This window comes from Agelaius tricolor, unplaced genomic scaffold, assembly GCF_023055355.1.
Source record: "Agelaius tricolor isolate 1412-34295 unplaced genomic scaffold, bAgeTri1.0.p SCAF_17, whole genome shotgun sequence".
Classification (NCBI taxonomy): Eukaryota; Metazoa; Chordata; class Aves; order Passeriformes; family Icteridae; genus Agelaius; species Agelaius tricolor.
Window position 1 is genome coordinate 7,603,200 of NW_027269277.1, and position 12,876 is coordinate 7,616,075.

At 47.5% G+C, this 12,876-nt stretch overlaps 1 protein-coding gene across 17 annotated transcripts in view; it reads left to right on the forward strand.

The window, feature by feature from the left end:
- Window positions 1-12,876, forward strand: part of MBNL3 (muscleblind like splicing regulator 3) — a 93,997-nt gene that overhangs the window by 54,694 nt on the left and 26,427 nt on the right. For all 17 annotated transcript variants that reach the window (XR_011681551.1, XR_011681552.1, XR_011681553.1 and 14 more), the window contains one exon: window positions 6,156-6,320. Coding sequence is in view for 14 of the 17 variants with exons in the window: in XM_071442309.1 (XP_071298410.1) it covers window positions 6,156-6,320 (165 nt within the window). In the remaining 3 variants the exon portion in view is untranslated. The remainder of the gene's footprint in view (window positions 1-6,155; window positions 6,321-12,876) is intronic.

Below are 12,876 nucleotides of genomic sequence, written 5' to 3' on the forward strand. Positions count from 1 at the left end.
ACAGCCTTTAAGTATGGGCCCTTCCTCAAGGAGGAAAGGAATAATTCCTATTCTGGCCTAAACCAGAAGTTTTAGGTTTCTGTTGCAAGTGGAGCAAAACTGCAGTTGAAAACCAGCTGTGAGGAGACTGATGTGTTGGAGTCCCATGTCTGGGAAATACACAAGAAATGGGAACAAAGCATATAAGTGATCTGTGTGGGCAATGGGGAGATGTATCACTTCACTATATCCTTTCAGACCTGGATTTTAGGATGCTTGTCTAACAGCCTTCCATGAGAACATATTCAAGGAGTGTTTTCTACATAATTTCACTTTTAAACTGCTCTGTGAAAGTGAGCTACTCCAACACTGCTAGGAGGAAAGCATTGCTCTGCAGCAGAAGTTACCTGATGTATTGGGCCAGGGTCAATGTTCAAGGGAGGTTGTGAGGTTGCAGTTCTCACTGACTCAGTTGGCAGCATAATTTCTGAAATTCCATTAGCCTGTAGAAAGGACTTGCAGATAAAGGTGTGTTCAGGGCTGGCTTTGAACTGCAGCGAGTGACAGTTGGGCTGCATGAGCACCTCTCTGAGACATAACACTCACTAATGATCAGACTGATTGTCAGCTCCAGCCTCCTTTGTTTTCCAGTTGAAAACATGCTATTTCCATGCTATTTGATGTTTGCCAGTGGAAGGTGTTTGATGCAGCAGGGAGATGGACAGCGATCTCCCTTCCTCCAACACAGCTCTCTACCTGTGTGGAAAGAGGAGTGTGGTGCAGCATTGGAGGTGGCTGGACAAGCCATGCAGTGCACTGGAGGTGGCAGGATGAGCCACTCAATCCAGCCAGCATTCCACTTGCTCAGCCCTGGAGAAGGTTGCTTAGGGACAAACTGCAGTGAGCAGTTGAGTAGAGGTGGTGCACTGGTGATTTGCTGTCCTGGAAGTGTAACTTCAAAGCTGCAAGTCCCTATAGGATGGGTGCAGGACTTAGAGCTTGGGCACCAGGTACCAACTCTGCCTCCCAGGACCTCTCTTTTCTTACAGAGCAGGTGGCAGTAGGGGTAGACCTAAAGCAGCACATGCTGCTCAGTACATGTTCTTAGTTGTGCTGCTTGGGCATGGGGGTGCAACCATGAGCTCCCCACTTTTTGCCTCCCACTGTTGCAGGACAATTCATGCTCTATGGCATGAATTTGCAGCCTGCCCTCCAAATGTGGAGCAGACACCATGGTGGTTGAGGTTGTATTGTGTATGAGAAAGAAAGCCATGCAAGGCTTGTGGCAGGAGCAAGGATCCATGGCCAGGAGAGAGCCTTTGTGTGCATGTGGTGAGTGGGATGGAAAGCAGAGAGCGTTTCATGCCTCAGCACTGGAGCGACAGGCACTGAGTAAGCAGGGCCAGCACATCTCTGAATGTGCCTCCCCACTGAGTTCCTCTTGGGGAGGTGGAAATCTGCTGCTTCATGCAGAGAAAAGTTATGTAGACAAGCTGTGTTTTGGTGCCTGGTTTTGTGCAAAACATGGAAATCCTTTCCTGCCTGGTCTCTTTTCATTCTTTTTGCTGTCAGTCATTGCACATGTCATCAGTATCTGTGGAAAAGACTGCACAGTCAGGGTACCAACCTACTGCAGCCTCCAGTGTGTGAAAAGCCACATTAGCTTGAAGATTTTCACATGAGAACTGCTGGTGATTGATGGGATGTAGTGTGCAGTCATTAAAGCCAGAAATGTGTGTCTGGAACCCCTCACTGGTGTCCGGGATTAAAGAGACCATAACAAACTGCATTACTGGTGCACATGTGAGCAAGCCTTGGGGGTTGTGCTGGGAGCCTTGTTTCTGCAGCACAGCTCCACTCACTTCAGCAGCCAGGGAGGAGAGAATTTGTGCAACATGCTTAGGGAAGGTTCATCCAGCCTGGTGCAGTACCCAGAATGCTCTTATTTGCATCCCGCTGAGCTAGGATGCAGATGACAAGGTGCAAACTCCACACAACCAGGTAAAATGCAGGTTTTTCTACTGGGTTTCAGTGTGCTGCCTTCAGTGCTGCACTCCAAACAGCTGGCTTTGTTGCAGTGCAAGCTGCTGTCACGTTAGCTGGTGTCAGATGCCAGCCATTTACAGTATACGCCATCACAGCATGACTTAAGTTGGCAACACAGAGTCAATCACATGCCAGCAGCCTACTGTAAGGGTGGGGGAGTGTGTGGGAAGAAATGGGGAGAAGATACTCTTATAAAATCTTTTAATGATTTATTTTTAATATCCATTTTTCAAGCCTTGGAAAGTGCAGTCCATATGCTTTTCCCTCCTGGTTGTAGTTGGCAAAGAAGCAGATGAACATGGTCCTTCAGACTCCTTCCATTTTGTGAGGAGCCAGAAAACAGAGCTATATTTAGCGTGTTGCCAAGGCCAGCAGCAGTCTGTTACTGGGTGGTGATTCCCTGGCTGCAGCCCTGTGTGCCACCTGGGACAGGGTGGGAATGTGTCTGTCCTGGAGTCAGTTCTGAGCCTAAATTGACAGCAGCAAATTTCAGATTTCCAGTTACAGGAGGATGGCTGCACTGGTGCCAGCAGGCTCAGTGTGCTGCTTGCCAGCACAGATCAGTTTTTGACCACCAGCCCCCTGCCAACATGTGCAGTGGCCACTCCAGGTGCTGTAATGATGCTTTTTGGTGCAACACTCAGCTTTTGGAGAATGCCTCAGTTGGTCTTCTGTGCACAGCTCTGGAACTGTCCTGTGCCCTGTGCTGAGCTTTTGATATGCTGGAGCCACAGCTAATCCCTGTAGGAAAGCTGTGCCTTGTAGCATAAATATGCTCTAAAATTGGAGGCCTAACTCCTTGTTGTATTTTCTCATGTTGTATTCCTAGGCCACTCAGGTATAAAATGGATTTGTCCTTATTTATCCCCAGCCCAGTATCCACACAGCAGATTTGCTACCAGTTCCCTGTTGCTTTCCCTGCTGTGTTGCAGCTGGTACTGAGGAGTTAAAAATGGCATCTCCTCTGTCTTTCTGGCAGCTTTTGTAGAGCTGATATTGGTCTTGAAGACTGTGTGTGTTTCTGGGAAGTACCAAGCACTGGGTGTTGTGATGGAAAGGGTAGAAGAAGGGCTCACCCCTACCAGTGTTGGAGTTCAGGGGGTCCTGGTGGTGCCCATCATTGTAGAGCAAGCATCTTGAAAGTTGTTACAGAGCAAGATGTCTAAACTGGGAACAGTTTGTGTCACTGTCACGTCACCACTTCCTAAAATTCATTATCTGAGAGATGAAGAGCTTACTGTGGTGCTGTAGAGGGGAGCTCAATTCAGCTGTGGCTTCCAATATGCCCTAGTGAAACAGAGTGGTTGGTGGTGCTCAGGAACAAAATGTTAGTGGGGAGGAGTTAGACCAAAGGCATGGGTTTGAATCTGAGTGTAGCAGTGATTCATTTAGTCTTTCTGAGCCCTCAAAGGCCTGACTGACAGCATTTCACAGCCTTTGCTCTGCAGCAGCACCTGCACAGCTCTGTTTCTTACAAATACATGTCCTTGAAAGCCAGTAGCACTGTGTGGGCACTGGTTTCAGCTTACAGACTCTGTCTGCAAGACCAACGCCTCGTGCTGTATGGTAGTTTTTTTATTGGTAGTAAAAATACTCTGTTTGTAGAACCCCCTGTTGGAATTAAGCAAACTGCTTTGAGGGAAAAAAAATAGAACAAAGCTTCACACCAAGCTGGGGTTGCTGGTATCAATGATATTCACAATTTCAGTTGAAATAGTGAAGTCCTTCTCAAGTTGAAGTCAACTGTGTAAGCATTGTTTACAAAAAACAGTAGGTTTTTTTTTTTTCATCTTCTCCATTCCTGCAGTGTAGGAACATCTACACAGATTTATTCCAAATTTGGTAGAAATAAGTGTTTCCCCAACCCAAAGTACTTGTGCCAAGTTACAGTCAGGAGGAATTTCTGAGGCTGGAGCTGCTGCCTTGCCATGGGCAGCCTGTGGTTCCATGGGGTCTGCCCCTGGTCAGCAGCAGCCCTGCAGGAGCTGTGGAGGTGGGACACTGCAGATGTGCTCTGAGGCTGAACCCTGGACTCCTGCTGGTCCCAGGTGATGGGAAAGGCTGTAGAGATGCCTGGTCCTGTGCAGCATGAGAAGGATGACCCAAACCTGCCCAGTGTTCTCCTTGCAGATTAGTGCAGTTATTTTCTTTGTAGTGGCACTGGGTATCTGAGCACAAGCCAGCTGCAGTGGTGCCATTTTACCCTCACTTCAAACAGATGTGGAAGTGTCTGGTGATGAAGATTCCTGTCCTCAGGGCCTGTGAGCAGTTAACTCACTGCTGGGGATCTGGGGCTGTTGGATTGCTGAGAAGCCAAAACAATAGTATTAAAAAGCCTCTTTCCTTTTGAGTTGGGCTGTTGGGAGCCACTGGGCTCTTTTAGGAGCAGGGCAGAGTTTCATTCCACCAAGCCAGGCTGCTAAAGTTTGGAAGTGGTTTTTTTTCCTGTCCCCTGATGGGCTTTAGCCCATCACTTCTTGCATTTAATTATTTGCCTTTTGTTTAACTCTGATCTCCTTGGAGCAGATAAGAGAGGAGCCTGTTCCCATGACAAATGTCAAACAGCCCCTTTTAAGCTGCAGTCAAGCTCTGCAGCCCTCTCTCCAGTGAAGCTGTTATCCCCACCAGGAAGGGAGGCAGAGTAAAGCTTGGACACTTTAGGCTGCTCTACAGCAGCCTGGCATCCTGGGGATTCAAAACCAAGCCCCTCCAGTGGGTCATGGTGTTAGCTTTTTGCAGTGGTACTTGGACTGTACAGTGATTTCACCTGTATGTTTGCAAAAGCCTTCAGGAACCCCCAGTGGAGTCTCCTGGATGCAGCAGGGGCTGATCCCAGGAGGCTCCCACCTGAGCCTTGGGTCAGTGGTGTGTAACAGCTGTATCCTTGTGCACCTGGTTATGGGGTTACAGCTCTGCTGCACGTGATCCCTCTAACACAGGCAGGTACATGGGGTCATCTGATGTGCCCCTTTTGGAAAGCAAATTTAATTACACTGAGAACTCTGTGTCCAGCCCTTGATGACTGTGCCTGGGATAGGCTGGGTAATGGATGGTCCTGTGCCTTTGCTGGCTACAGGAGCTGTTATTAATTATCTGCCATGGAACAGCTCTGTGGCCTCCAGGTCTGGCCTTACTATAATAAGCTTTGAATAGCTCAAAAGAATTTGCTCCTCAAAAAAGTCACAATTTTTGCATAAAGTTAGATTAAGTATTTTATGTTTTCTGTATGCCTCTTGTTTCTTGAGGAAGAAATTAAAAAAGAAAGGGAGGAAGACAGAAAACCTTATTTTTCAAGAACTGTTTCACCTTAATGACAACATTTCTTACTAACTTTCTTATTTAGTGATATTTATCTTCTTATGTCTACTTGCAAACACTATTAAAGTAAGACAGTTTATACATATTTTTGAAGTGATGATCTCAGCTGATTTGCAGGGATAACATCAGTGATCTCTTGCCTTTTAGGAGCCACTGGTATGGCTAGTACTTATGTTTATTGCAGGGGGGAAGGAGTCAGTGATGCAACACACGTCACTTTTGACAAATGAAAGCGTGAAGGGGGAAAATAATTTCAGCTCTTCCTCCTGTGACCGCCAGTTCTCAGCATCTTGGGGTACCCGCATGTTGTGGATCAGAGGTGCTGCCTTACAGAGCTGTCCTCCTAAAGTTTTATCCAGTGCAGCTGGGGAAGTGGTAGAGACAGTTTTGTTTCTTCTGTCTGGTTGTCAGGGCCAATTAAGTGGTCTGGTGTTGGGAAGGAGGGGAAAAGCAACCCACACAAGGAAACAGGGAATTTTTGTTGTTGTTTCTGGAACTGCTGCCACTAGTTTCTGAAAGTATTGGTGTTTGTGTTAGATTCTTTGGGTTTTTTTCTTACAACAATCATTTTAACATCAGGAAGCCTGACTTTTTGGTTTAGCTTGATAGTATTCAGTTAGTGTTACTGCAGAAGTCATGTTGCTCTTCTCTTCACCTACTATAGAAAAATCACAAAAGAGGCACAGTAGCTACCAAGCCGCCTCCGCCTCGATGATTGTGTTGTTCCAGTAACCCAAACAATCCTTAATTAAATTTCTCTGGCTGCCCTGGGTGTTACATTCACTGAAATGCTGTTCCATTATGTTTTTTAGGGCCGGTGTACCCGAGAGAACTGCAAATATCTCCACCCTCCCCCACATTTAAAAACACAACTTGAAATAAATGGACGCAACAACCTGATCCAGCAGAAGACGGCCGCAGCCATGTTTGCTCAGCAGATGCAGTTCATGCTCCCGGGCGCACAGCTACAGCCAATTGTGAGTTACAGCCCTGGGCCTGTTGGGCTCACACTGCTCCCTGTCCCTACAGCCAGCTGTGAGTTACAGCCCTGAGCCTGTTGGCCTTACACTGCTCCCTGTCCCTACAGCCAATTGTGAGTTACAGCCCTGAGCCTGTTGGGCTCACACTGCTCCCTGTCCCTACAGCCAGCTGTGAGTTACAGCCCTGGGCCTGTTGGGCTCACACTGCTCCCTGTCCCTACAGCCAGCTGTGAGTTACAGCCCTGCTCCCTGTCCCTACAGCCAGCTGTGAGTTACAGCCCTGAGCCTGTTGGGCTTACACTGCTCCCTGTCCCTACAGCCAGTTGTGAGTTACAGCCCTGGGCCTGCTGGGCTCACACTACTCCCTGTCCTCCCTGTCTGTTCACAGAGGTCCCAGCCCTGTGCCTGAGCTCAGGCCATTGTCTGTGCTGCAGAATCTTCCAGAGGGGTGTCTGATACTACTTTTGCATCTCCTTCCAAGCTGTGCCTCTCTTTTCCTCTGATAACTGAGGAGCTGTGAGATTCAGGGCTTCAAGTGGAAGGGTCTTACCACCAGGTGCTTCTTTGACCAGCTGATTGATGTACATCCCAGGAGTTCTGAGTGGCTCAATTCCAGTGGATCTTGGTTTGGATTGTTGTTTTGCACTGAAATGATGCTCACTCCCTTGGACTAGCTGTGTGGCACTGTTGGACTAAAACTGGAAAAGATGAATCCTACCTGGACTTAAATCCGTTTTAATGTCTGGGAGTGGGACCATTTCACTGCAGTTTTCCCAGCAGACTGTTGTACTAATGTCACAGCCCTGTCACTTGTTTCTCACAGTAATGCTGATTTAGAGTTAGAGCAGAAAGGATTTGCTTCTTTTCAGGTAGGAAGGGAAGCCTGTGGGAGATAGATGTTTGCAGAGCTGGTAGTTCAGAGAAGCCTTCACTGCCTGTCCCTGCTTTTGCCTGTCAGTTAAAACAGGTTTCAGGCTGGAGAGCCCTGTTACGCCAGGGAGAGGATGGCTTGGGTCTGCTGGTTGGTGTATCTGGGAGGGGATGACACTTGTCAGCTGAGTTTTAGTCTGTCACAATGTCTATTTTAAGAGCTGTCAGAGGTCTTGAAGTAGCTCTTCAATGCTGATGTGAATAAGCTGCACTGAAAGTTAATTAGGGGTTCTCAGTTTGAAGTTGGGACTGAGTGTCTTTCCTGGGGCAGTGTGCTCTTAGTGTGCTGTAGCTGGGTGAGGCTCCTTGTGCTATGCCACATGGAAGGACTGGCGAGATCCTTTGGGCAAGCTCTTCCAGCCTGAAGGTGTCAAGTCTGTGAACCAGCCTGAACTTGGCCTCCTGGTGTCCCACCTACAGTGCCTGGCCTCTCTGCCCCTGTGGGACACAGCATCTGTCACCCCAGCTGAAAAGTTCAGGTGCTTCTGGTTTATTCTCACCAGAGAACAGTAAAGGATTCCTCCTCATTAGAGGCTGTTGTGATGTTTGGTGTAAGAACGTGTGATAGAGGTTTCCCTGTTTCAGCAGGGAAAGCTGGTCAGTGTCCCTTCATGATGGTGGTCTGCCTCCTAACTGGGCTATTTCCTCAGTCTGGCATATTCCTCCTGTGTTTTGAGGGGTTTTTGGTGTTTGCCATCACTCTGATCATCTTGTGTGTCTGCTAGTAGCTTTATCCTGCCCTATAAGCTAAGAAAATGCTGTTTATTTGTCCCATTTTGAAGATGGAAAGTTGATATAGAAGAGAAAATTGGCCACAGAGAGGGTCTTTAGTTGTGTTTAGTTGTACCTTAGGCTCTTATCTGCTGCAGTCTTGCACCTCTTTTTTGTGGAGCTTGAAGGTATGTCCACATCAGAAGGAATCCTGAATTCCCACTAAATAGTGACATTGGTTTCCAAGCCCTGTACCAAAAGCAAACCCTTCCTATTTGGAATTTTCCTCTGTGAGGAATTCACAGTGGATGTTCTTTGGCTGGCTATTCAAAGCATCTTTGGGATTTCCTTTTTGGAAAGTTCCCATCTTCCCACTTTGCAATCTTGCAGGTCCAGTATGCTCCTAAATTTTACTCCTGCCTTTTAAATTGCCTCTGAGACTGAATATGTTGGTTTGTCTAGTTAGTGCTCTCATTTCAGAAGTAACCTTATCTGATGAGAAAGGCCCCTGGTTTCTAAATTGTGCCATGAGGGAGACATGGGCAAAGAAGAAAAATAAAAATTTGTTCTGCAGTGACTGCTCCCTTCGTGCTTTCCCACACTTTACTCAGACTAAACAAGCTCTTGGTCTGATTCCTGCTGCCCAACTTGCTCCACACCAATTTCAGGACAGACAAGAGATTGCTCTTTCAACTGCCTTTGATTTCCCAAAGATGCTGTCAGTGGAAGCTGGCTTTGAGAATTTTTTTCTCTAAATGAGAAGGGTGGGGCCTCCTTCTGGGTACACATGAAATTCGTCAAAGCAGAAGGTATTGTATCTGATGCAGCAGCAGAGCAAATCCCATGTGATCAGAAAGCTGATCAACAGGATGCCTGCTTAATTGGGATGCTTGCCAGAGATGAGATTTGAAACAGCACACTTAATAGCTCCAAACAGCAGCTGAATGCTTAGACATTTTAAAGTGCAGTTTCACCAGAAAAGCTACTGAGTTTAAAAAAAAAGAAAAAAAAACAAACCACCACCAAAAAACCCTCACCAAATCCAAACCAAACCAGCACTTGACAGAGTAGTTTTTCACCAGGCTTCCTGAAATGGCATTTGTCTATGAGCTGGGCTCTGGCATTGATAGGAAGAGCTGCTTTGGTCAATGTTATGTCTGGTTTCTCAGATATGGTCACTTTGTGTGTGCCAGTGCAAGAGCACCCAAAAAGTGCAGCACCTTGGGCCTAGTGCCCACTCTCTCCATCCTGCTTTATCCCTTTGCAGCAGTGTGGGGCAGACTTTTGGAGCTGACCATGGAGGTGCTTCAGCCCAGCGTCCTGGTGACGTGATGGAGCAGGGCACTGGTTTGCCCAGTGCCTGGACAAGCTGTTGATGGAGCATGGCACTGGTGACACACCTGCCACCACTCCTGCCCTGCAGCTGCCTCTGCTGCTGCCTAGGGAGGCTGTTTCCTCTCTTTGTTTTCCAGCTCTTTGTCTTTTCTTCATGCCAAGATCTTTGTAGACAGGACTATCTTGATAGTTCTGAGTCACCCATGCCCCTGAAGACGGCCCAGACTTTAACCCAGCCCTTGGTTCCCTCCTGAGGCAGCAGGATCCTGCTGCCACTCCTTGGTGCTGATGGAGGGGTTAATGCAGAGGGTGAGCAACTTGCTTGGCCAGTGATGCTTGGAGCAAGTGCTGGAGCTGATTTCAACAGGTGCTTTGCACAGGCATTTTTTCTATGCAGCAAAAACCTGATTTATATCACAGCGTCTAGTCAAAGACACACTAGGAATGAATAAATGCAGGTATCCTGGCCCACCCAGGAGCTGGTATCTGCCAAGAGACAGTGCTGTGGGGTGTTAACACCTGTCTTTTACACTACAGCAGCCCACAAATGAGAGATCCTTTCTTTGAGCTAGGAGTGTCTTTGCAGTCTGGTTGGGGAAATGAGCATCTGTGGTGGTAGGTAGCTGGGTGCTTTGGCCCATTGGATTCACTCCAGCATGCTCAGCCTCATGTTGGAGGGTGGTTTTGCAGCCAGCCAGCCCCATGAAGTTGCACTGGGGGGAAGGCAGATTTTTGGGTTTTCTGACAGCATCAAGTATGTTTTTAATATCAAGGTTTTCAATCTTGTCAGTATGAGATCTTTATCTTCAGTTTCTAACACCAGACTGTAAGCTGCCATTGTTTTTTGTGTGCTTTCCATATATAGCTGCTTAGCAGTGACCTGTCTCCCCTCCTTCAGGCTATCAACACCTCTGTATTTACAGTGGGCCTCTCATTTTCAGGCTTTCCCTTTTTTAGGGTCTGAGGTAACTCAGAATCAACACTTCCTGGCTGAGACAGTGCTTGTGTTTGACAAAACACCAACCGCTCTTCTGCCTTCCTCTTCACACCCACTCTGTGTTTCTTCTCTAGCTTTAGCACAATTTCTGCTAGCCAAATTGAATGCAACTTCTAGATTGTTAACAAAATCAGCTGTTCCAGGTTCTGCTGTCATCAGTGGTGACAAATGCCCCTCCCTGGGACGGTTCCTTCTCTCTGCTCACACCTTCAACCCAACAGCTTCCATGCTTGAGGTCTGTGAGGAGCTTAGAGCTGTCCAAGTCCTTGGCAGCCCTCCCCCTGAGATGTGTTCTCACAACAGTCATTTCATCTTTTTAAAAGTATTACTATTCTTACAAGCATTTTAATACTCAGTAAACCAGTCTTGTGAGCTGCTACCACCCTGAACCCTTTGCTGCTGCACTGTAACCTGTTTCCCTCTGCACAGGAGTTACTGGTAGTGTCTCTATGCTATGATTTATAAAAGCTAATTTGCAAGGAATTAGCAAACCTGTCTTTATATTTCCTGAATGAGCAAGAGCTTGAAGGGGGGCAGCAGGAGTAAATGCTGATACTTTCTATCCCTCTCTTTTGCCCTAGAGCATACCAGCAATTAAATTGAGTATGGTTTTTAGTGTACAGCCATAACATTGCTCTGTCAGGTCTCCTGTCCCTCTGTTCCTCTTCCTCCCACAGCTTTATATCAGGAACATGATGCCATTTGGTCTGGGATATCCCTTGGGTCAGTTGGGGTCAGCTGTCCGCTGTCCCCTCCCAGCTCCTTGTGCTGCCCCCCATAGTCACCTCAGTGGTTGGGTGGGATGAGAGGCATAAAAACTCTTGACCCTGTGTAAGCAGTGCTCAGACACACAAAAGCATCCCTGAGTTATCTACATTGTTTCCAGTATAAATCCAAACCACAGCCCTATACCAGCTACTGTGGAGAAAATTTACTGTATCCCAGCCAAAAGCTGTCACAGGAGGTGGACAGGAGGCACGTTGAGGAGGGCAGTGCTGTTTGGAGTAAAAATTACATTTGGGTTCTGGCTGCAAGGAGGAAATTTGCTCACATTCCCTGAGGACATGGGGGACCTGCACAGACGTAGAGGGAAGCATTGGCTGGCAGCATCCCTATTACTGGTACTGATGCATGAGCCAGACTGGATTTCCCAATCCAAGACAGGCAGCCGGGTCTGGCAGTGAGCACAGCCCATCTTTTCCCCTCATCAGCCACAATAAATACAGAGCTCCCTGGTGCCAGCTCACAAAGGCACAGTTCTCAGAGTGCTTCACACACTCCAGACTTAAAACCCCAGCTCTTGTAGGTTTAATCTGTTGAGTGAGGTCTGCTTGTTCCCTGGCTGTGCACCCGCTTGGCTGCGAGCAGCAGCCCCAGCCTGCGGGCAGGGTGTGGAGCACAACTGGCACTTCCCATCAGGGGAGCAGGCACCCAGTGCAGGCAGGCAGAAGGAGCCTTGGGAAACCTTGGGAAGGCAGCAGCAGATGTCAGGGCACAGAAAGGGGTGAACCAACAGCAGCAGCAATAAAAACTCCTCCTGCTCCTACGAGCATCACTCTGCAGGTCTCCAGGACTGCAAGTGGATTGTACTGCTCAGTTGTTCCTCATGTATGTCTTTCCTCCACTTGCTTCAGCTTGGGTTTGGATCCATTAGCCCTTGCTAATTGCTCCCAGTGATAAGAGGGAACTGCTTTTGAGGGAGTTGGGGATTGTGTTTCAAGGAGCAGATCCTGCTTCCACCTTTGTAGCAGCTTTGGTGAAGAGGCTGATATATAATCTCTTAGTGAATGTTTCATGTGAATTCACTCAGTGTGAGGTGTTGCAAGCCCCCAGCATTCCCAGTCTGCACAAATCCTTCCTTCAGCAATGGGAGGAACATCTTCCCTTTGTCTCAGAAGCCAGTGAGGTTCTTGACCTGGCTGCTGGCTGTGTTTGAACCCAGCCAAGCAGGAGAAGCTTGCTTTAAAGGATGTCCTGGCATTTTGGAGCAGTGTTTGTGCCACACCTGCTCAGTCAGGATACTTCTGCTGTATTAGGTGCTGAAAAACATAGGGTAGGTTTGCCCACACATTTGTGCAAGCCACATGTACTGCAAGGTTTGGGTTACTATGGGTATGTAAAACAAATGATGACAACATGTCAGGCCCCACTATAACCTGTGCAGACTGGCCAGGCAGGAGAAGCTCCTTAAAACAGCATTTATGGTGCAAATGGTGATGGAAGTTCAGCAGATACCACTGTAATTACTGGTACTTGCACAAAAGAAAACAGTCTAATGGATGCTTCTTTCTCACTAAAGTGTTCAGGGAGTCACAGATTTAAAAATCCTAAAGAGCCTTTTTAGCAGCAAAAGATGTAAAATATCTGGGAGCCACCAGAGAATTGAAAGAAGAAGAAAATTATTTAATAAACGGCGGTGGATTGGGGGATCTCTGGCTTTAGTGGCTGAAGTCTCCCTACAGCTGAAGCAGTGCTTGACTAAGGCTCACAAGAAGGAAAATTGGAAATCCCTTCCAGAAAATAATTAGTTGGTTCTGCTATACTTAAAGCATCCAGCACCGTTGATGAGGAAGCTGTGTC